This window comes from Charadrius vociferus, unplaced genomic scaffold (assembly GCF_000708025.1).
Source record: "Charadrius vociferus isolate BGI_N301 unplaced genomic scaffold, ASM70802v2 scaffold195, whole genome shotgun sequence".
Taxonomy (NCBI): Eukaryota; Metazoa; Chordata; class Aves; order Charadriiformes; family Charadriidae; genus Charadrius; species Charadrius vociferus.
In genome coordinates this window covers 3,709,245-3,731,379 of record NW_009648539.1, presented here as the reverse complement: position 1 = coordinate 3,731,379, position 22,135 = coordinate 3,709,245, and the positions used below count along the sequence as shown (strand labels likewise).

Here is a 22,135-nt window from a genome sequence, read left to right as displayed (position 1 = left end):
ACAAACATTCTCACAGAAGGAGCAAAGAGTGAAAAGACAACAGCTTGCTGAGATCAGACAAACCTACTCCAAGGAGACACAAAGGCTGACATCTCCCCTCTGAGACTGATGACTGCAGGTCCAAAGGAGACCCAGTAGATGACTGTGCTTGGAGTTATGAGCATATTCATGCTTAGTCAGACAGCACGCTGGTCTCAGCTCTCTTCTGTTTATTACCAATGAGTAAAATAAATTTGGGACACTAAAAGTCTGTATGCACGATAACAGACATGCAACTATAAGCTGGGGTTACAAGAGGTGCTTTGAGAAATTTGTGACCTTGACTGAATTCGTATGCACAGGTAGTTCAGTTTCTAGCTTAGAAATGTTTATCTGTTTGTTTGGTATTATATAAATGAGCAGCTTTCCATAGCTCCTCGTCACTAGGTAACTATCTTCTCTTTTGTTATGCGAAGAATCTAGCCTTGGTTATAATCACAGTATTTACCTCAGGCGAGGACTACAGTAATGCAATATATTCAGTACAGAAGTCATCAGCTTCTATGAAAGTTTAACCCACATCCCACCGTCACTTAATGGGATACTATGAAACCTGTCTTCTGCTCTCACTGCCTATAGGAGCATTGAGCCAGTTTCAGCCTTCTCCAAGGCAGTGAATGCCTGCATTCACCTAAAAAGACCACTAGCTAAAAAACTGCCTATTACTTTAAAAGAAGATTGTGATCAAACTTTCCATTCTTGTGGCAATAGCAGAACTTCTAGCTAGAAGAGTGGGCTCTTCACAGGACCAGTTCAGGACTGGGGATTAAATACAAGAGCTAGCGATGATCACTAGATCTACCGTCTGCTGCTTCCATATTTACTGCGCTACCTCAGATTCCTGGCATGGAAATGATAGGGCCTGCTCTAGCAAGGAGTACTTTATCCTCTCTTTTTGTAGCAGTGTCTCCTCAATTGTTTTCTCCAGCTATCCTGCTTGGTCCAGGCTGGCCCCTTACTGCAGCTCCAACTAGGGAAATCCCCAATGGGAGGGAAGGCCACAGACATGACGGTGCCTCAGGGTGGGGGTCAGGGCCGGGCGAGAGAGAGAGACAGAGAAGCTAAGAGACACCAGTGTCTTTTCAAAGCTCAGCGGTACCTCTTCACTCATGGCTCAGAGGAACAGGGGACGGAGGCTGGCTGAGGCAAAGAAAGCAAGAATGGAAATGTTTCTTTCTTTTCTATTTTCATGTTCTTACTAATGTGCTAGATTAGCTAGAGATAATGTGTTCGATTAGTGAGAAGCGGGACATACAGCAGAATGCACAGAGAGCTACAACACTTCTCAGTCATGATTAGAAAAACTTGTCAAACTGGTTAAATCATTTTTTCCCTTCTTTTTCTGCTCTACTTCTTCCTATTTCCATCTTTTTTATATGACCATTAAAGAAGAGGCCTAATAATATCTGTAAAAGTAGAAAAGGATTAGGAGGAAGAACAGTAGTCGAGTGAAGTCCACTGCTCTTAACCTGGTTCTTCCCAAATACATACTATTGGTCTTCTTGATCCAACTCAGCCACAAACCAACCCAGTAAGACCACAGAACACATAAGAGAGAAATACGGAAAATCTTTTCACAATTAAATACAAAATCACTTTAATCCAAACCTAGCATAACTTTCAGGCTTTCTATCTCCATTACAAACCTTAATTGGATACTCTTAAATAAGAAGACAAATACAAAAGTTACTTCTATTAAAATCTTGGCCAGCTTTGCTGGCTTCTTAATTAAAACTAGACATTATCTCCAAGTTATATTTTAACCTTCAGGAGATATCAAAACAGTGAAAATTATGTTTATGATACCTTGTGTTAGATTTAAGAGCCCACCACTCACAGAAAATGGTGGCATTCTGTGGTCTGCCACTCCATATAACCAATAGTGGTTGTATACTAGAAAACAGATATAATGGAATTCACAGATACTGGATGACCTGATCACTGTTTGCAAAACTGACTTCAAAGCTCTGCTTATCATGAAAAGTTATCAGAGCCTGACCACTATCTCATTTTCCTGGTTTCAAAAAAAAATCTAGAGTTCAAAATAAGACACTGCACCACTTTGTATGTTTCCCTGCCTTGCACAACATCACTGAGCTTCGTGTTTGTCTTGTTTGATACAAAAAAGGCAAGGGACGGCTAAATATCCACCCCCTTAGGATGGGTGGGATAGAAGCACAAAGAAAATCAGTAGAAATGATTAAAAGGGAAAAGGAAAAGAAGACATAGATAGGAAACACCCTCCAAGAATTTTTTTTTAAAAAAAAAAAAAGACTGGAAAGCATGCAAGAAGAAAAAAGGAAAAACCGAGGAGAAATCATCAAGTATCAGGAAAAGTTGATGAGCATTTGGAAGTAAGAGGTAATGGAGAAGAAAGTACCCTACTAATCATTGCTAACTCACTAGTAAAGAGACAAAACCTTGTCACTCTAAAATCAAAATACAAGATTATTTCTTACCTTTATAGATACGGCCAAGTCCTCTGTAGTCCATTTGGTCTGAACAATTGAAAACAACAACATACTTTCCCAGGCATTTGCCCATGTCTTTAGTTGTCTCCGTTTTCCCTGTCCCTGCAGGTCCTGCTGGTGCACCACCCATACTCATGCCCAGGGCCTGCGCCAAAGTGATGTAACACCTAGAGACAGAACAAGGAGTTCTAGTAATCTTTTCCGACTGCTAATTACTTGAAGTCCGTTAACGTAACCACAGCAGTTGTATTATACAGAGCTGGGTCAAGGGTCAGAAACGGGTCTGCTTCTATGTGGCAAGTCCTCCCTAACCCCCTTTGGACACTGTGGAACTGAGTTACCAGGTACCACCTTTGCCCCTCCTGCAGAAAAGCATGCATCCAGCATAGCGATAACTGCAACAGCCCAGGAAATGCACAGGGCAATTCTAAATGCTGAATACCAAAATACTGTAGTATTGTGATTTTCTCACACTAATCATACGACCTCCCTCAATTACTTAGCTTCATTCTGCAAGACCCAGACCCACTCGGTTTCTGCCTTTTTTCCCATCCTCCTACTCTCTCCCCAGAGCACACGAGATGGGCTCTCTGATCTGGCAATAGGAAGGCACAGAGGATGCAAGCAGCTCCTGTTCTTGCTATTTCCCTACCAGCATGCCAAACCAGAGAAGCACTACCAGTCACATGAGGTCTTTGAGTTCCAGGACAAGAGGGAAGATTGTAATGGGCAATGGGGAAAGGAGGGATTCATGAATCCTAGGACCACCTTCTGCTTCAGCCTCCATCCTGGGTTGACATCCTCAGGTTTAAGTCTCAGACTCCCCAGATGCTGTGGAGACTACTGAAGGGTGTAGGAAGATTTTTGTTCTAACCTACAATGGTCCAAAATTCCATTTTAACACTGTGAAACTCAATAGCTTTATGATAAATCTGGGCAGAGAAAATGGGCACTGAAAAAAACCAAATGATACCAGCTAGTATCACTTCCTATAAAATAATACAGTACATATTCTAACATAATAGCAGTAATAATGCTTTATCACCTTGTTACTCAGTAATTAGTTAACACACATTCATTTAACACAAAGAATACCATTCGTAACAATTCTGCTACTGAAAATGAAGTAAGGACAAACTGTATACATAGTACAAGTACGAGAACTTGCATTTCATTTTTTGTATCTGCCATGACATGGTCTGTGACTGACATGATGTTCAGGAGCATTCAATTTTGGTCCCATTATCTTACTGTAATGTACTACCACCAGTCTGTATTTATCATGTGCTTTGCAAATCTTTCTGAACACAAAATCGTTAGCCAAACAGCACTTGACTCCAAGTTGATTAATAGAAAGCGAAGCTATCGTTACCTGAAAATTGTCAGAAGCTCATACAAGTCCATATAGCAATATTGAAAATATTAAAATGGAAAAAGCCTATGAGGGGAATAAAATCTGTTCTTATGCAACACTGCTTAGGTACACAAGTTTCCCATGCCAACACTAGAAAACATCTCTGCTTTAAATACTCTTTCAATATATGACAGTGGATAGCCACCAATCTCTGCAGCTCTGTTTGGCTCTTCTAGGTTCGCCCAGAGACAGATAACTGTGTTCCTTTTTGTCGTCATTATTATAGTTTAAACGCATTCAAAAGACTTGCTTTCTTCAATCTTACATGACATAGTGCTTTGAATCAATCCCTAACCAATTAGGTTGCATTTTAATTCTGTGAACAAATTTTGAATAACATTTTCTTGATACTGTCTCTCCCAGTGGGCAAAAATATTGTCTGCATGGTAGTGCTGCCATACCCACTACTCAACCGTATGTTTACTGCTGCAAACAGATCTCTATCTAGCATAGGAATAGTAGGGTACATCACAGAGAATTTGGTAGATGTGTGTTACATATTAAAAGCCAGGTATCCAAGCATAGGGTTTTGGCTCTCTTAAATATCTCGCTGGGCATAATTTTGGTTCAGAAATTGGCAAAAGTCTGAAATTTCACTAGTAAATAAAATCTAATTGCACAGAGAGTGCAAAGACAATTCCAACATTAATTCAACGGCCTGCAATCATTCTTCACACAGCAAATGAATGAATTTCCACAGTATTTTGACATTCCTATCCACACTTAAAAGAACAAGCTCTGGCATAGCAAATACATCTGCCTCTTGCCTCTCTGAAGCACTACCAAGTACTTTAGGAAAATATGCACCTAATGGAGTTTGTACTGTGCTGTATAACTAACACTCCAGCAATAAAAAGTTCTCCTTATGTTTTGCCCTCAGAGCTTTTTCTGTGTTTGTAGTCCTGTAATTCTCCACAGGCCTTGCTTAAAACCATATTGGCACTAGTTATTCCATGCTATGTCCTGCATTACTGCTTCTTCCCCTAGGGTGACTTCAAATGAATCACTTGCCATAATCCCATATTCTCATGCAACTACTATCTTATTGAAAGCTGCGATATTTTGGTTTTTAGATCCACTCTGTTTAGGCTGATGAAGCGTATGCCACTCTGCTATATTTATCTTGAGCACAAGCAAGTTCTTCAATGCCTACCACAGCACATACAGCTCAAGCAAGCACTCAAACAGAAGACCCCTCCTAGGGACGCCTGCTTTCACTAGCTGAATATATAAGCACTGGCCTCTGCTGTTCACCAGCGATATTGCAGCATTACAGTGCAAACAAAGTAAGAATTCAGACTCGTGCAAGTTAAAGGAATTAAGTCAAAGCAATTAAGTCTTAGCTCCAGTGTTATGCACTGCATTCTTTTTATAACTACCTGTCAGTTAAGGGAGTTATAACAAGCCTGTCTGTACACCCTAAGTATTCATTGCAGTAGGTGAACTCTACATCAGTGATTTGGATAATGCATTTATCCAAGTCTTCAAGAAAATAGAATCGAGACTGTTTTTGCCATTCAAAGTCAGATGGAGATTTAATGTTCATACGGACCTACAATGGAAAAGAAAAATCATTAAATACAGAAATGAAACAGTATAACAAATTAATCTTAAATTCCACACAGGAAAAAAAAAGTATACTATGCATAAATTCAAGAGCTGGAAGAACAAGTACAGAATCTGTCAGGACTCAAGACATCCAGAATTATTGTTTCAAACCTGTCTATAACATGCTCTGAACCTTTTGACCACTTTGATTTTCCTCTGAACTGTGCACAGAGATTATGAATTGTGTCTTACAGAGATATTGAAGAACAGTGATGGAAAACTTCATAAAAAACTAAGTAACAATACTGGTTACACTGTGTGGTATCTGGTGCCATTACTCACAGAAATCCTAAATCATGGACAACGCTTGGATATATTGTACACATGTCTATGTGTTTGTTTATCTGGGATACATCTTTCAGTATGAACTTGCCACACACATATTTACATTTTTGGCAGATTAATAGATTTTGATTCATTATTTTTGATGTTTCATCTCAAAACCACTGGCCTCTGACAGAATATGTAGTCCTGGTTATCAGCCTTACAGACACAGTATAAGGTAAGGAGGAGGTTCTGGATTCTCAGCCACTTCCCTCTACTTTCTCTCAATCACAAAAAGATGTGTTTAGCAGGGAACAGAATGTTTTGAGGGAAAAGGATAATATTACATGAGTCAATTAAGAATCCTTTCCCCAGTTTTGGAGGCGCCCCTGATTTTTTATTTCACATAGAGAACCTTTAAATTTAACCAATTTTCTGTGATTTAATTTTATTATAATATTATAATATGACAATAAATTAATTGATAATTAAATGTTCAATTAAGAAATTAATTATGAAAATAAATTTTAAATTACAGGCTGAGGATAAAACCCCATGCCTATCTTAGAAGCTGGCAGTTTTATTTCTAGCTTACAGTATTTTCCTTTATGATTTTCTATCTTGCCTTACACATGCACTTAATTTTTATCTTTCTAACATATATGTATAAATTAAACAACACAGTATTGAATTATTGACCTTTGCATCTTGAAAGCTCTTTGAAAGTTATTTTACTTCCATTTTTATAATTATAGTTTTATGTATTCAAAATACTTATCTAAAGGAAGCCTGATGCAATGCAATTATAAAAAAAAATTAAAATATCTGTTCTAGTTATTGTTGCTACCCTTTTCAAATATATGGAGCCTCACCACTTTAACCTTTGAATAACTATTACCTTAAATCAACACACAGGCTGGGACAGAAATCACATGATTGATAGCAATACTAAACCGACTTTTTTTCCATTTACATTTCAATCTAATAATGTATTAAATTTTCAGTTTGAGAGAACAGTTTAATTTTAAAAGTTAAACTCTCTTGCTCACCGTGAGTTTGTGCATGATGGGTATCAACAACCATTTTAAAAACTGAAGCCTGAACCTATGAACATACCTATATATAATTCTCCCTTATCTCTGCATGATATCTATATGAAATCAAACTAAATCTGATATGCTATATCTCAGCACTAACGTCAGAGCTACTCAAAGATAATAGATTGTAAGATTTCTTTATAATTTTTTTATGTGTGCAAAAACTTCCATACAGAAAGTCCCTTAAAGGTTTTAAAAAACTTACCAAATCATCAAAGATATCCTTCTGGTGCACGTGAATGGTGATTAAGGTTTCATACTTTGTGCGCTCCATTCTTGTCAGGTTGTGTGTTGTCATGTCAATCAAATCATTTAAAAGTTCCAAAAACTTCTGATTTGTTGTGTGCATTACCTTTTCCACATAGCAAGAACAGATTAGTTAATGCAAAAGGATCTTTGCGAACTGGAGTGGACTAAAAACAGGTCTATGCCCTTTTTAAACTTTGTACAATACAGAAAAATGTAGCACTAAGTGATCTTCACAGTCTAGAGTCTTTGTTTTCATTAAGTATCCAAGTACAGCATGGTATCATTCCCCTGCATTTACTTTTATGGTCGGATGGTGTTACTAGTTCTTAGTCCAATCGCACTGCGTATTCTCGATTAATAGCAATTTGCAACTCTTTAGTTCACATCCTCTCCTTCCTCCTTTACAGACTCAGTGTTAGTAATAACACCTTGGTGTTAACAGCATCTTCTCTACGTGTCTGAGATTAAACCAGCAACTCCTCAAATGGCTTCTATTCTTTCCCTTCCCTAAAAAAAGAGCTCATCAACTGAAGAATCTAACATAACTCTGTTACAGTAGACCAATGCCTATGAAGCACAGTTATTTCCCCAAATTTTGGGAGCTCTTATTTCTTTCCAAATCTGATTTTGGGAAAGTAATACGACAAGATTCCCTATACTCCCAGACTGAGAAATTGTCCCTTCCAAGATGACTGCGCTGACAGAACAACAGAGAAAAATCACAGGATTAGGAACAATTCTGAAGCACATGCTGGGGGATGATGAGAAGGTGTGACCTCCTAACACATTTTTTCTCATTCTGTTTTCCTGCTACTTTATTTGTTATTCTGGTTACTTAACTAGCATTTTGTGCTTTTTCCTACACGTTACTTTTAACTTTTCACAATATGCACTGTTCCAAACAATGCTTTTAATTAATCCCCAAAGATTCATTAAATACTACCTTTTTGTCTGTTTTGGTACTGTTCAGTGCATTCTCTGCATCTCTGGTCCAGATCATTTGAATTCCCAGAAGTCCTATTTGTGCAGGAAACATTGCCTGAAAGTCATGCAGCTTAAATCCTGAATCGCTAATGGCCATTGATGCCTGTCTAATGATGGTGTGGATTGTTTTCCTAATCCCATTCAGCAGCTGACCTAACCAGAATTCCACATTGCCCTGAAACAAACAAGAAAGTACTTTTAAATAATTAGCTTATGAATAATTCACAAGGAGAAAAAGCCCTACGTGACTTTTTTCCCAGTTCTTCGTACTCCCATTTTCCTCTTTGTTATTCTTTATAAAAGACTCCTCTCCTTCTTCTGCACCACTGCCCTTCTAGAGATATGTGACAGATTTGGCACTTCACATCAGTACTGCTAAACAAACAGGTAAAGTAATCATTACAGAATGTCACAAATGTCCTGTCCTTTCTGGCCTTTGCTCTTGCTCTTCACATTGGAAGGTTTTCCTTCACCTAGTCAAATAATAGCGCGGTGCGATACTGTCGGTCTCTGAAACATAAATCTACTTTAAATCAAGTCAGGAAAAACTGCAATATATGCTTCCATTACCTGAGCTAAAACTGGTTCAATAATATTGACCTGTTCTCCTTCTTGAGATTCAAACAATAAAATCTGGTCGTAGTTTTTTTCATGAAATCCCACTCGGTTAACATTGTCAAACAAACTTAATAAATGTGCCTACAATAGAATCAGAAAAAAAAAAGCTCCATAAACTGATCTGATAAGGCATTATTACTTTTCCTTTAAAACCTGTATTAGAAGATTCTATAAATCTTTCCATAAGTGAAAGAAATTCTCTCAACTAAATAACAAAATCCTCTGTGGTCCTCACATACTAATATTGACCATAAGGACATTATTGCCTTATTACTTGTACCTGAATAGTGTGGGAATCAGATGCTTGACCAAGGATTTCCAGAAGAGCGGGGTCAGATACAAAAAAAAATCTTGGAAATATTAACCGTTTTTTTTCCAAATACCCAGTCAGTGATTTCTGACAGATTTCCAATTGTTCCAGCAAATGTGGTAATAGCTGTGCCAAAGTCTCATCTCCAACACAGCATTGCACGATGTTTGATGTTTCATGGGCTCTCTGCATAATTCTCTGCCATGATTTATCAATGTTCTGAAATCTTCGGGCTTCCTGGAGCACATGAAAAACGCATTAGCTCTTCCTCATGTTTGTCAAATTCTAAAAATTAAAGAATTCCATAGGACAAGGTAACAGTTTAATATTTCCCTTGCTGTTCAAGTCTACTTTGCAGGACTAATGTATGAATATTTATAGGCATGCTTATAATGATCAGTGGTTATAATTACGAGAGTTTGAACTGCAAGAGGAAGAGTCCAATAGGACACCTGTGGAAATGTCTTTTACTTCATGTTGGGCACCAAAGTTGTCCACAAAAAAGGATTCCAGCACACACCAGGAAATTCAAACAGCAGCCTTCCCAGAAGTGACAGTCTTCCTAATAGCAATGCACAATGTCATGCAATGGCTGCTCCACACAGGTTATGAGGAGTAAGTTGTTAGTAGTAATAACTGACAACAAAACCAGTATAAATAGTCTGAAGCTGCCGCACTTGTAAGGTATGGTGAGTGAAAGGAGACAAATTCTCAGATACTGGGAGCTGGAGAATAAATACTTTTCTACACTAAATATACTGACTTTAAAAACTCTTTCTTCACCTACAGCAAATGAAATATTAATAGGATCATAAATTATCTGAAAGCTAGAAGAAATCTCAAGAGACCATCACAAGACAGGATCATACCCATGCCACCCTTGAAAAACATCTGTGTGTCTTGTGTTTAAAGATGCCCAATGCTGGAGATTCAGAAGCCTCTCCAGGCAATCTTCGCGACTGGTGACTGTTTTAATATCTAAGCTTAATCTTTCTTGTTTATACTCCAATTACTTCTCATCATATTCATAGATACAGAGAACACATTGTTTTCTTCCTGTTGAGAGCAACCCTTATTTTTGTTAAAACTTACCATGTCTTCTCTTCAGTTTTTCATCTCCTTCAAGTCAAACAAGCCTAGTTTGTTGAATCTTTTCTATTGCATCATCCTTCATCAATAGTTCCTCATTCTTATCGCCCTCTTCTATGCTCTCTCAAATTTGTCTATGTGTTTCTTCGGCCAAAACCAGGTACAATATTCTAGTTATTGGTTATTACTGTTTATGCATTCCACTTTTCTGTCTGCATTGTACACACGAGCAATCTAAAACTCATCTTCTGATAGTACTATGAGAGACAGTGTCAAAGCCGAGATATATAGCAACTACTGTTTTTCCTCTATCCACAAAGCTTGTTGCCCACCCTAAAAATAAATCAGATTTGTTTGACAGGTTTTGCTCCTAACAAATCCACACTGAGTGTTACTCATCTCCTTGTTAACTTCCAGATGCTTACAGACAGTTATTTGTTGCAGTATTCATCCAGGAATTGCAATTAAGCCCACTCATCTATCATTACTCCTCCACCAAGCTGTTCCTTCTCCTCCTTGTTTAAAGATAGTCACCACATTTGCTTGTTTCATGTATCGTCCTTGTAAGAAGTAGCTTTAGCAGTTATCAAATGCCTCAGCTGTGCTGCATAAACTGCTTATTAATTCTCTAATAAACTTTAACAATATAAACATATCTCATGAACTAAAAAAATGTATTTTTATCTTAAATACCAGTTAAGAAAGCTTTACGTAACTTACAAAAAATAATGTTAGTTCTCAAAATTGTAAGCCTTTAATTATAAAAGATGTGGCCTGAAATAAATTAATATTTAATAATTTCCCAATAATCATGGTTTTGTTAATTTACAGCACTGGTTGATCCAGTGGTACTAAACTGTGGTGTGCTACAACTGTATGAAAACCTGTCATTAGGAGACACAACAGAGAGGATGACATATTCTGGTATTTCTGTCCTGCGGGAAGTCAGATCATTCCTTAACTCTTTTGCAGCTGCTATCATGGAAAGTCGTAATTACCTTTTAAGAGGCTGCAATAGTTCACACAGATTAGCACAGATTAACACACAAGCAGCTGCCCAACTCTTGCAGCATCTCTCTCTGGGACTTAGTCATACTGAGTCCTACCAAGTACAGAATTCATACGGAAAATCTGTCATTCTATTATTAAATATCTTAGAGCCTATAAACATGTGCGCACAGGAAGAAAGGGATGTTGGCATATATGGGAGAAGTGGTACATCGGTTTTGTACCACTAAGTAGTCCTGAGCCCTGTGCTATCATACAATTCACTAAACATAGAATTGCTAAGGTTGGAAGGGACCTTTAAGATCATCAAGTCCAACCATTAACCTACCCTGACAAAACCACTTCTAAACCATGTCCCCAGGTACCACATCTACCCTTTTTTTAAACACCTCCAGGGATGGGGAATCCACCACCTCCCTGGGCAGCCTATTCCAATGTTTAATAACCCTTTCAGTGAAAAAAATTTTCCTAATATCTAACCTAAACCTCGTCTGACATAACTTGAACACATTTCCTCTCGTCCTATCACTTGTCACCAGGGAGAAGAGGTCAGCCCCCACCTCTCTACAACCTCCTTTCAGGTAGTTGTAGAGAGTGATAAGGTCTCCCCTCAGTCTCCTCCAGGCTAAACAACTCCAGTTCCCTCAGTTGTTCCTCATAAGACTTCTAATATTGCAAGCTGACAGGAACCTTTGAGCCTGAATTACAAACAATCCTGCTGCCGTAGATTTGACGAAGTTCTAAGCAGTTCAACCTGAGACAGACCCCAGTTTGGCAAAGCTTCTTCTGAACTACCAATGCACAGCCCACAAAACTTATATGCATTATATGCATTGGCAAGTAAACTCTGATGTGGATAGTCTCTTGGTGCAACATATTGCCATTAACATATTGTTATCACAAAGCAACGTACTTGGGGTAGTTGTTTTGCAATGTCTCCACCAACAAACACAGCTTCAAGGTAAATCCAGAGGTTTTGTACAGTAATCCAGTTTTCAATTATCTCTGCAGTATTGGTCAACTTCTGAACCCACTGTTGTATAGTGGATTTAAACGGTGCATTATACCTGTATGAACATGAGTTAAAGTGAAAAAGAACCTAAGATGATCATTGTTTATTTTTGGGTTTGATTAGATTTATAGAATATGTGCATTTATTAAGTTTTGTACCTGTTGCTCATTAGTGACCCCAATATCATGAGGCTATCTTCCACCAAAGCTATTTTCTCCAATATATCTGATCCTTTCAGAAGGAGTTCTCCTCGAGTTTTGAATTGGCCAAAACTGAAAGCATGAGTACTCCATTCGCTGACAACATGCTTCAATTTTGCTTCAATATCCTTTTCTTTAACAGCACTGATGCAGATATCCTGTGTAAAATTAAACTAGTAAGTGACATTCCTCTAAGGCTAATACAATGCACACTTATAAAGACAATTAAAATTCATTGGCTAGATCCAGACTTCAGTGTAATTTCTAGCTAATGAAAATACACATTGACAAACCTCAAAATTATTATATTACAAACTAGTTATAGTTCTACTTGTAACTGGAACATTTTATGGGCTATACTCCATCTTCACTAGCACCTTACACTTTTGAAAATTCACTGACTCAGTGAATCTGCTGGCAGAATTTGTATTAAAAATATTAAAATTTGAAGTCAAATATAATTGTCAATATAATATAGTTATAGTCAAATATAATAACCCCTCATCAACTGAGGGGTTTAAGGAAAATACACATTACCAATCAAAACTAATAAACAGTCCAAGAATAGAGAGTACATGGACAACATGACTGCCTGCTATTTCTTGAAGACAGTGAGGACAGAACTGCCATAAAATTGGTTATTGCATCAGTGAGAAAAGGAGCAGCTACTCAGATTGGACCCCAAATTCAGGCTCAGGACTATATTGAATTCCATCACAGGTTTAAAGTCTTTCCTTGAGTGTAAGACTACCACTTTGAACCTTTCACATGGCTTAAATTCTTCTCTGGAAATTGAGTACAGCAGAGGTTTGACTGGATGTTTTTGTCTTAGAAGTGGTCCTTTGTGGAACAAGACAAATCATAGAATAGTTTGAACTGGAAGGGACCTTTAAAAGTCATCTAGTCCAAGCCTCCTGCAATGAGCAGGGACATCTTCGACTAGATGAGGTTGCTCAGAGCCCTGTCCAGACTGACCTTGAATGGTTTCAGGGATGGAGCAACTTGGTCCAGTGATTCACCACTTTCATTGTAAAAAATTTCTTCCTTATATCTAGTCTAAATCTTCCCTCTTTTAATTTAAAGCCATTACCCCTTGTCCTATTGCAACAGGCCCTGCTAAAAAGTTTGTCCCCATCTTTCCTGTAGGCCCCTTTTAAGTACTGAAAGTCTGCAATAAGGTCTCCCCGGAGCCTTCTCTTCTCCAGGCTGAACAACCCCAACTCTCTCGGCCTGTCCTCATAGGAGAGGTGCTCCAGCCCTCTGATCATTTTTGTGGCCCTCCTCTGGACCCGCTCCAACAGGTCCAGGTCTTTCCTATGTTGGGGGCTCCAGAGCTGGATGCAGTACTCCAGGTGGGGGTCTCACCAGAGTGGAGTAGAAGGGCAGAATCAACTCCCTCAACCTGCTGGTCACACTTCTTTGGATGCAGCCCTGGATATGATTGGCCTTCTGGGCTGCGAGAACATGTTGCTGGCTTACATCCAGCTTTTCATCCACCAATACCCCCAAGTCCTCATCAGGGCTGCTCTCAATCCCTTCATCCCCCAGCCTGTATTGATACTGGGGATTGCCCCGACCCAGGTGTACGACCCTGCACTTGTCCTTGTTGAACCTCATGAGCTTTACATGGGCCTGCTTCTCGAGCCTGTCCACATCCCTCTGTATGGCATCCCGTCCCTCAGGTGTGTCAACCACACCACTCAGCTCAGTGTCGTCTGCAAACTTGCTGAAGGTGCACTCGATCCCACTATGTCATTGATGAAGATACTGAACAGTACTGGTCCCAATACAGACCCCTGAGGGACCATCCAACCAATTCCTTATCCACTAAACAGTCCAGCCATCAAATCCATGTCTCTCCAATTTAGAGAGAAGGATGTTGTGGGGGACCATGTCAAACACCTTACAGAAGTCCAGATAGACGATACTTCTAGCTCTTCCCTTGTCCACTGATGTATTCACTCTATCATAGAAGGCCAGCCTCGGGTCAGGCAGGACTTGCCCTTGGTGAAGCCACGCTGGCTGTCTCAAATCACCTCCCTGTCCTCTGCGTGCCTTAGCATAGCTTCAAGGAGGATCTATTCCATGATCTTCCCAGGCAGAGTCCTGACTTTACTCTTCACCTGACCCATATCCCTCAGGACCGCAAACTCCACTAGTGCTTGACCAGTGCAGCCCAGGCTGCCTCCAATCTTGGTGCCACCAATTAGCTCACTTGCATTGGTGAGCATCAGGTGCAGTATTGCATCCCCTCTGGTGGGTCTGTCTATTACCTGGCTTAAGAAGTTATCTTCAATGGCCTCCAGGAGTCTCCTGGATTGCCTACAGCTCACTGTGCTATTTTTCCAGCAGATGTTGGGGTGGTTGAAGTCCCCCAGCAGGACAAAAACCTGTAAGCGCAATGCCTCCTGTAGCTAGAGTAAGAAGGCTTTGTCCATAGGCTCCCCTCAATCTGGCGGCCTGTAGTAGACAGCAACCGCTAGGTTCTCTTTGTTGCCTCAGTCTCTTATTCTTACCCATAGGCTTTCAACCTGCTCACGGCTATTCTTCAGAGACAGCTCTCCCCGCTCTATCCATTCCTTGATGTAGAGGGCAATGCCTCCACCCCTCCTTCCTCACCTGTCCCTTCTGTATACCCTGTAGCCATCAACAGCCACACTCCAGTCATGGGATTCGCCCACAGGTTTCAGTAATGGCAACAAGGTCATAGCTTTCCAGCAGCATGGTGGCTTCCAACTCATCCTGTTTGTTGCCCATGCTGTGAGGTATTCCTGTGCCCACCCCTGTGAGGTATTTCTCTGGTTTTTCCCTGTTGGCTCCTATTACCTCAAGAGCCCCTGGCTTATATCTGTAAGACTTCAAGTGTGCTACAGTGTAGCCAGAATGTCTCAGAGCAACAGGCTGCAGGCGCTTGCTGGCACGCCATCCCTCTAACTGTTGCCTGTCATCCCACAGCTTGTCACAGGCGAGCCTGATATTGCCCCCCTTCCCCCTCAAGCCTAGTTTAAAGTTCTGTCAATGAGCCCCACTAGCTCATGAGCCAAGACCCTCTTCCCCCTTTGAGAACGGTGAATCCCATCTGATGCTAGCAAGCCTGGTACCATGTAGGCCATCCTATTACCAAAAAACCCAAAATTGTGGTGGTGACACCAGCCACAGACCCATGTGTTAATAGACTGGGCTCATCTGTTTCTTCCAATGTCACTGCCCGCAACTGAGAGGAGAGAGGAAAAAATGACCTGTGCTCCAGACTCCCTTACCAACTGTCCCAAAGCTCTGAAAGCGGGTCACTACTATGGAGGGACCACAGATTTAGCTAAGTGACAACAGAATGGAAGTTAGAAGCTGTTGGCATTTTTCTTCTTTATTTTTAACTATACTTTGTTCTTGCAAAAGGTAACAAGCATAAAGCTAATGTACTTGCTAGATAACTACTGCCCCCAAAATGGAAGAGGCAGTAGCTTTGTAGCTTGTGCTCATTACATAACACTTTTCAATGCTCTGTGCTCTTGTGAAGAGCCACTTTTGAAAGACAAAAGAACCTTGTTCTCCTTTAATCCTGTATCCTCTGCTTCTACTGTGTTCCAAGGATTTTGAGCACTAAACAGGATCAGACTTACATCAACTATTTTTCTCTCCGATGAAACATATAAAAGGAAGAAAAAATTATAAGTAGGCAGACCTTAAACCAGAAGCATGACAGAATCACACTACTCTTAAAACAAACGAATTCCTTCTATGGAAGGATTAGTGTAATACCACCTATCCATTTAATCCTTCTCCAGAATAAAAAGGAAATAAACTAACCATCACTGCTAATACCAGCTACCAAAGTCCATTCTTCAAAAGAATTCTCCAATTAAAGCCAAATGTTTTAATGTTACAAAGCTGACTAGAAACAGGATTCCAAAAGCACAGAGCCCCAAAACACAAAGTTAGTCACTAAAAACGAACAGAAAAGTACATGTACCTCAATATCTTCTTTATATTTTAATAAAGAAGCATCCATTATGTTTTTCAAAGTGAAATTTTCAGAGTCAACATCAAAGTGATGCCCAGTTATTTGTGCAATTCTTTCCCAGTGTCGAGACATCATTGCCTAGAAAAGTCCATAGGAATAAGGGAAAATTTTTTAAAATTGTATTATGTTTAGGACTAGAATGATTGCATACATTTGCACCGCAGCTGTTAAATAAATAGAAAAGTCTTGACTTCCATTCCATTGAAAGCATTAATAGTTCTTCTAATCACATTATGAAGTCTTATGTTTTACTCTTCTGTAACTAAGCCTAACTAGATTTTCACCATAAATATAGCTGCTTTTATCTATAAAAGGAATTATGGAAAGCATCTTATAGTCATACAACATAGTCTTCAAGAGAGTTTTTCAAGTGAATCTTATCTCCAAATTATTATGCTGAACATACTTTGTTTGCCATCATTTCAAGCAGAGGACAGCTCTCTGTGAAGTCATCAACCTTTTTTTTTAGGTCTTGAAAAGCTTGCCATTCCTTCAATGCTTTCGGTAACTTACGGATTCTTTAAAAAGCACAAAAAAAAAGAAGAAATATTTTATTCTCAATAATCACAATCCACCATTTAATAGTACAATATCTTCTAATTTTTCAACCAATGGACCAGTAGACTGTAAATAAAAATCCAGCTGCAAGCAGGCAAGCAACATAATGTATAGCTGATTGTTTCTGAATGCAGGCATGAAACACTGCTAAAAGACAGTAAAAATCACACTAGAATAGTTTGGTTTCTATTTTGGTTTGAATTAAAGGAGGTTAATTTCGTGTGCAAACTCAGGTCTGAACTTAAGCTTTTGCAATGTCATTGTTTTATCAAAAATTTGAAAATGCACCTGATTTTGTAAAGGGGAAAAAGGATTAAACAACATATATTTTTTCAAGCAAAATAAAGTACATCCAGAACCAAAACTGACCTGCTTGCAAACAGAAAAATACTTTTGATTCAATCAAACAAGTCCTATTTTATACCTACTTTGTACAAAAGATATTTAAAGAAAAATCTTCCTTTATGCACAATTTCAAGATAAAAAAAATTGAAAATGAAGAACCTCTTTTACTATGAATTGTCACAGCTCCACTTGCTTCTAACAAGCCATGCCAATTTTCATCTGCCAAAGCTATGGACCAAAGACTGACAGCAGTTCTCTTACAGCTCAAAAAGCTGCATAAAACCAAACCATAATGAAAGAATCCTTCAACGAAATTCTCCATTTTTCACAGCTCAAAATCAGACAGATCTGTCGCACAACGCTGGAGCATGTGTGAATTCACTGCTTGCTGGTAAGAGGTAGATGAACATATGCATACTGTCATAGCACTGCAATAATCTCTGTAGTCTCTCATCTTGAATCTACCAATAGACAGTATTAAATATGCGAGAGAAAAGCATTGCAGGATGGAAAATTATACTCTGCCGTCTATGAATAAGGCTTTAAGAGGCAGTTACTGGCTACATCTATGCTGAGGCACACCAAGTAACAATCTTACAAACTTTGTTTTAGGCTGGGAATTGGAAATGGGATCTCTTAGCTTGGTAATGAAAACTGCTAAGTTTTTTTCACAAAAACCATTTTTCTTTGTCTTGTCTCAGTAATATCTAACAGCAAGTTCTGAGTTACATACTATGTTAAAAAACTACTGCATTGTTCAGGTTTAAATTTCCTTCTTAAATTTCCTGGACATGCTCTTTACACTATATTACAGTAAAACATTAAGGGAAACTTCTCTATAGTTATTATAAACTTCTATAATGTTCCCTACCACATCTCTTTTCTCTAAATATTTATCCTTGTTATCTCTTTTTAAATGGATTTATTTTCACCTACAGTTATTCTTATGGTTCTTATTTTCATGATTCCGGGTTTTCTATTCTATTACTATTTTTAAAAAAGGTAGCAAAAAAACCCCATTAAATAAATATGCATATCTTTACAATTATGCTAAAACACTAACTGCATTTCCAGTATTCCTGCTCTTTTCATAACACAGAATAACATCCCAGTTATTTCTGTGGGTACCCCCTGTACACTGTTTAAATTTCTCCAGCTTTAAAGAGAATAGCTTGACACAATAATGCTAGCAAGTCTGCCAAAGAAAGGATAGTACTGGGTTAGACTTCTGTTACAAAAAAATATTTACTGCGTATTGGTGATCACCTTGCTCCAAATATAGCTCGACACTTGAGAGGGAAAAAAAGTCACATGTGAAGTAAAGAGAAACCCATAACTTTCAAAACTGTTGTCACACAATGGCTTCCTTCAGAGTTCCAGGAGAAGGAAGCATAAAGACAGTTCTACTAACCTGTAAAATATAATTAACTATAGAAAAAAATGATGATGCAGATTCCAGAATTCTACTGAAATCATATCAAGACTTACAGATATTGTCCAAATGCAAAAGTATATATATTTTACATATATTCCTTTTTACTATTATTATTAAAAGAAAAAGAGGGTTTTTTTCAAATTAATGACTAGAAGAAAGTTGACTCTGTTTTTCCAGAAAAAAAAAATCTCCACCTCACTCAGTGTATACTGAAGTGGACCCTGCTAAAATGGTGACACACTCAAAATATCACATGACTAAAAAGCCTGAGCACAAGTAAATTTTCCTATGCTTTTCAAAGATTTGGGATGAGATGAAAAAACATAGATTTGATCTCAGTGTCTTGAATAATACCAAAATGTAAGTGAAGTCTCTCTCAGGTCACATTGGAGCTGATCAGAACTACTCAGGAAGTAAAGAGACACACACACTGGCTGTTCCAGAAGAGAGACTCGGCAGAAGAGAAAGCTCTTTATGTTGAGTATGAACTGGTCTTGACAGAACTCACTGAGAAATTGATCAGAGCCACTGTATAAAGAGGTGAAGAAAATGCTTATATAAAAATAATAACAGAAGAAAGAAAACAGAGAAAGTTTACATTTTTTTCCCCAATACATATGCATAGGATTAAAATATTGCACATTTATTTTTCAACTTTAGCATGTAATTTGGTTCTCGTGTATATTCTGTAATTCCCATTAAGAGTAAAACGTAGACAGGTACAGAGAACTACTCTGAAGGAATGGACACGCAGAATACTTAAGATCTGCGTATAGACTCTCCAGTTTTGCATGTAACAAAATTCCCCTTTTCTAGCAATTCTGTCCATACTCCAGTGCCAGGAATCAGAATTCAAAGAAAGCTGGCAAAGGGGAAACAATCCAAATACTGTTGGTTCATGAGCCCCTGCCTCTGAGAGAAGTAACAAGCTGGGTCATGGAAGTCTTGCAGATCCAGCAATGGCTGTTAAAAAACCAAAGGTGCCTCTTTACCACCACAGTAGACAAATTCTTCTGACTTCAGCAAAGCCTGGTTTCACCTAACAGTTATTTTGCACGTATGTGGAAAACATTCTTCCTCTCAAACTTCATAAATAACCCCTCAGAATTTAGTGTGGCTACCTACCCTTGTTTTAGTAACAATTTCAATTCATACAAATGTGCAGAAATAGACAGTAACATCAGAATTCTGTCTAACATCACGGGCTAACAATTAGTTGGCTGTAAAATAAATGAGAAAATAATATATGAAGACCAGCTATGGAGGTTATTTACACTTACAACCACCTTACCACAGGTTTATGCACCTTATTCATTAAATAAGCTATGACCTACCATGTCGGTGTGCCCCAACAAGCCTAAAGTTACTCTCAGACTGAGCTAAGTACTGTCACGCGCTAGCTGCATGTTGTGCCACAGTCGGCAACTAATGCAGCTGTGCCGAGCACTTGAGCAAGCCTGAGCTTGAAATAAACCAACAGATTTGTGCCCCTCCAAGCAATTTTCACAAGCTCGTTAACACAGAGAGCTGCGAAATAAAAAATGTAGGCAATTCAACAAATAACAACTTACTTGTTTTGAAAATCCAGAAGTTCATTGTTAATTTTTTCTATATTTAAATCATTCCAAAGCATTTCATTGTATCCATCGATATTAGCAGTAACTGAATTATAAAGACTGTAAAGTTTCTGAAGCAATGAAAGCTCACGTTTAATTTTGTGAAGTTCAGGATACTCTGTTTCAAATTTTAAAATAAGAAATTTTTCAATGTTAATTAGGTACAACTGGATCCATGAACATAAAAATCCATGTATTTCTAAAATTCCTATTTAATAAATGTATGAAATCAGATTTGCAGTCTTTTACATAGTGTCTAGTAAGATAAATATACACAAATATTAGACAAATATAGTTACACTATATAAGAACATCAGATTTTGATGCATCGTAATTGTTTAGATTACTGATTTTTTTATAAATATTATTCTGCAATGGTAGATATAATTTTATAAGGAAGGTGCTGCATCTATCTCTGTGAGGGAGATAATGTTGAAAAAGTAGATGAAATGGCAAAGAAACACACTGTAGTTTTAAACAAGAACTAAAATATCCTATATCTCAATTTGCATTATTTACTTAAGAGGCAAAGGTTGGGGACGGGGGGTGTGTGTGCGTGCTTTCAAAATAAAAATAATAGGATATGTTACACAAAAAAGTATTTTAAATGGTTTGGTTAGTTCCTCTCATATCTTTGGGAATTCGTAGTTAAATATATCATGATTACCACATATGTCTTGAGACAGAAAAATATACTGAATTTAGTATGTACAAATTAAAGTGCTTATCATGCATTCTGCTGTAACTTTAATTCACACTGCAGTCTTCCACATTTGAAGTGTGTCTGACATAAGTATATCACAGATCAGTTGCACAGCCCAAGGGAATTCATTATATATCTGGAGCAGGGACAACTCGAGCATGTGGGGAACATGTTTCCCAAATTTGGACATGGAAGAATACAGACAGGAGATGCCTTTAGCTGTGAACAGAAAAAGCAAGAGAGCTAAGCAGCTGGACCCTGAGATACATGGAACAGTGCAATATTTTTCCACCTGATATTTATGTACGTGCACACTGAGAGCCAGTTTCACACAGCTGCTTTTCATAGGAAAGACAATAATAATTTACTGCAAGGAATTTTTCTACAATGAAACCAGCACCAAATGTATTTAGCAGGACCTACAAGAAAAATTTAATAGCCTAGGACCAGGTATCCATATCCCCTGAGAAACTACCTGTGATAGGAAGACCAAATAATTCTTCCCCACCAGAAAGAGAGATATACTTCCTCCATAGTTCATCAAACTTGGCTTGAAAGATCTGTAATCTGTCACTTGCTTCATGGGGAGGAACATTCTCCTTACTGGGGCCCCTGTAAAAGCAAAACAAATTCAGTGCAAGTATCAACCATACAGGCTTCACAAAGAAGCACAACAGAACCCAGACCTTGCTTACTGAACAGTATTTAATATTTTCTAATATTTTTTCTATAAATTTTCACACAAGAGACAAAAAGAGAAAATGCAAAGTATATTCAGTGTCCCAACATTACACATTGAGTAGCCCCTGAAAGAAAACCCAATTTATTTTCCAATAATAAAATTCATCTGGGTTACCATACATATTACAAAAAGGTAAAAAGGTCTACAAATATTTTGTCTTTGTTGTTTTCCATTTAATTTCTCCTGTAAAATACATTTTAGTAATTTTCATTTATATTATTAAAAAGGTAAAGACAGCATGTATATAATTCAGGGGTGAAAACTGTGGCAGCTGGTATTAGAACCATAATTAAGCACTCAGAAAAATAACAGAAATAATATGGTTTTGCCCTAATGAGTACATCTCAGCTGG

The 22,135-nt window shown here is 38.2% G+C and overlaps 1 protein-coding gene across 1 annotated transcript in view; it reads right to left on the bottom strand.

The window, feature by feature from the left end:
* Positions 1-22,135, bottom strand: part of LOC104287238 (dynein heavy chain 5, axonemal-like) — a 176,473-nt gene that overhangs the window by 112,545 nt on the left and 41,793 nt on the right. The window contains exons 31-42 of the mRNA XM_009885913.1: positions 21,517-21,653; positions 20,294-20,456; positions 16,791-16,902; positions 16,334-16,462; positions 12,322-12,521; positions 12,065-12,218; positions 9,025-9,291; positions 8,697-8,825; positions 8,086-8,301; positions 7,099-7,245; positions 5,304-5,476; positions 2,499-2,677 (exon numbers count right to left, since the gene is read on the bottom strand). Of these exons, the coding sequence (XP_009884215.1) occupies positions 2,499-2,677; positions 5,304-5,476; positions 7,099-7,245; positions 8,086-8,301; positions 8,697-8,825; positions 9,025-9,291; positions 12,065-12,218; positions 12,322-12,521; positions 16,334-16,462; positions 16,791-16,902; positions 20,294-20,456; positions 21,517-21,653 (2,006 nt within the window). The remainder of the gene's footprint in view (positions 1-2,498; positions 2,678-5,303; positions 5,477-7,098; positions 7,246-8,085; positions 8,302-8,696; positions 8,826-9,024; positions 9,292-12,064; positions 12,219-12,321; positions 12,522-16,333; positions 16,463-16,790; positions 16,903-20,293; positions 20,457-21,516; positions 21,654-22,135) is intronic.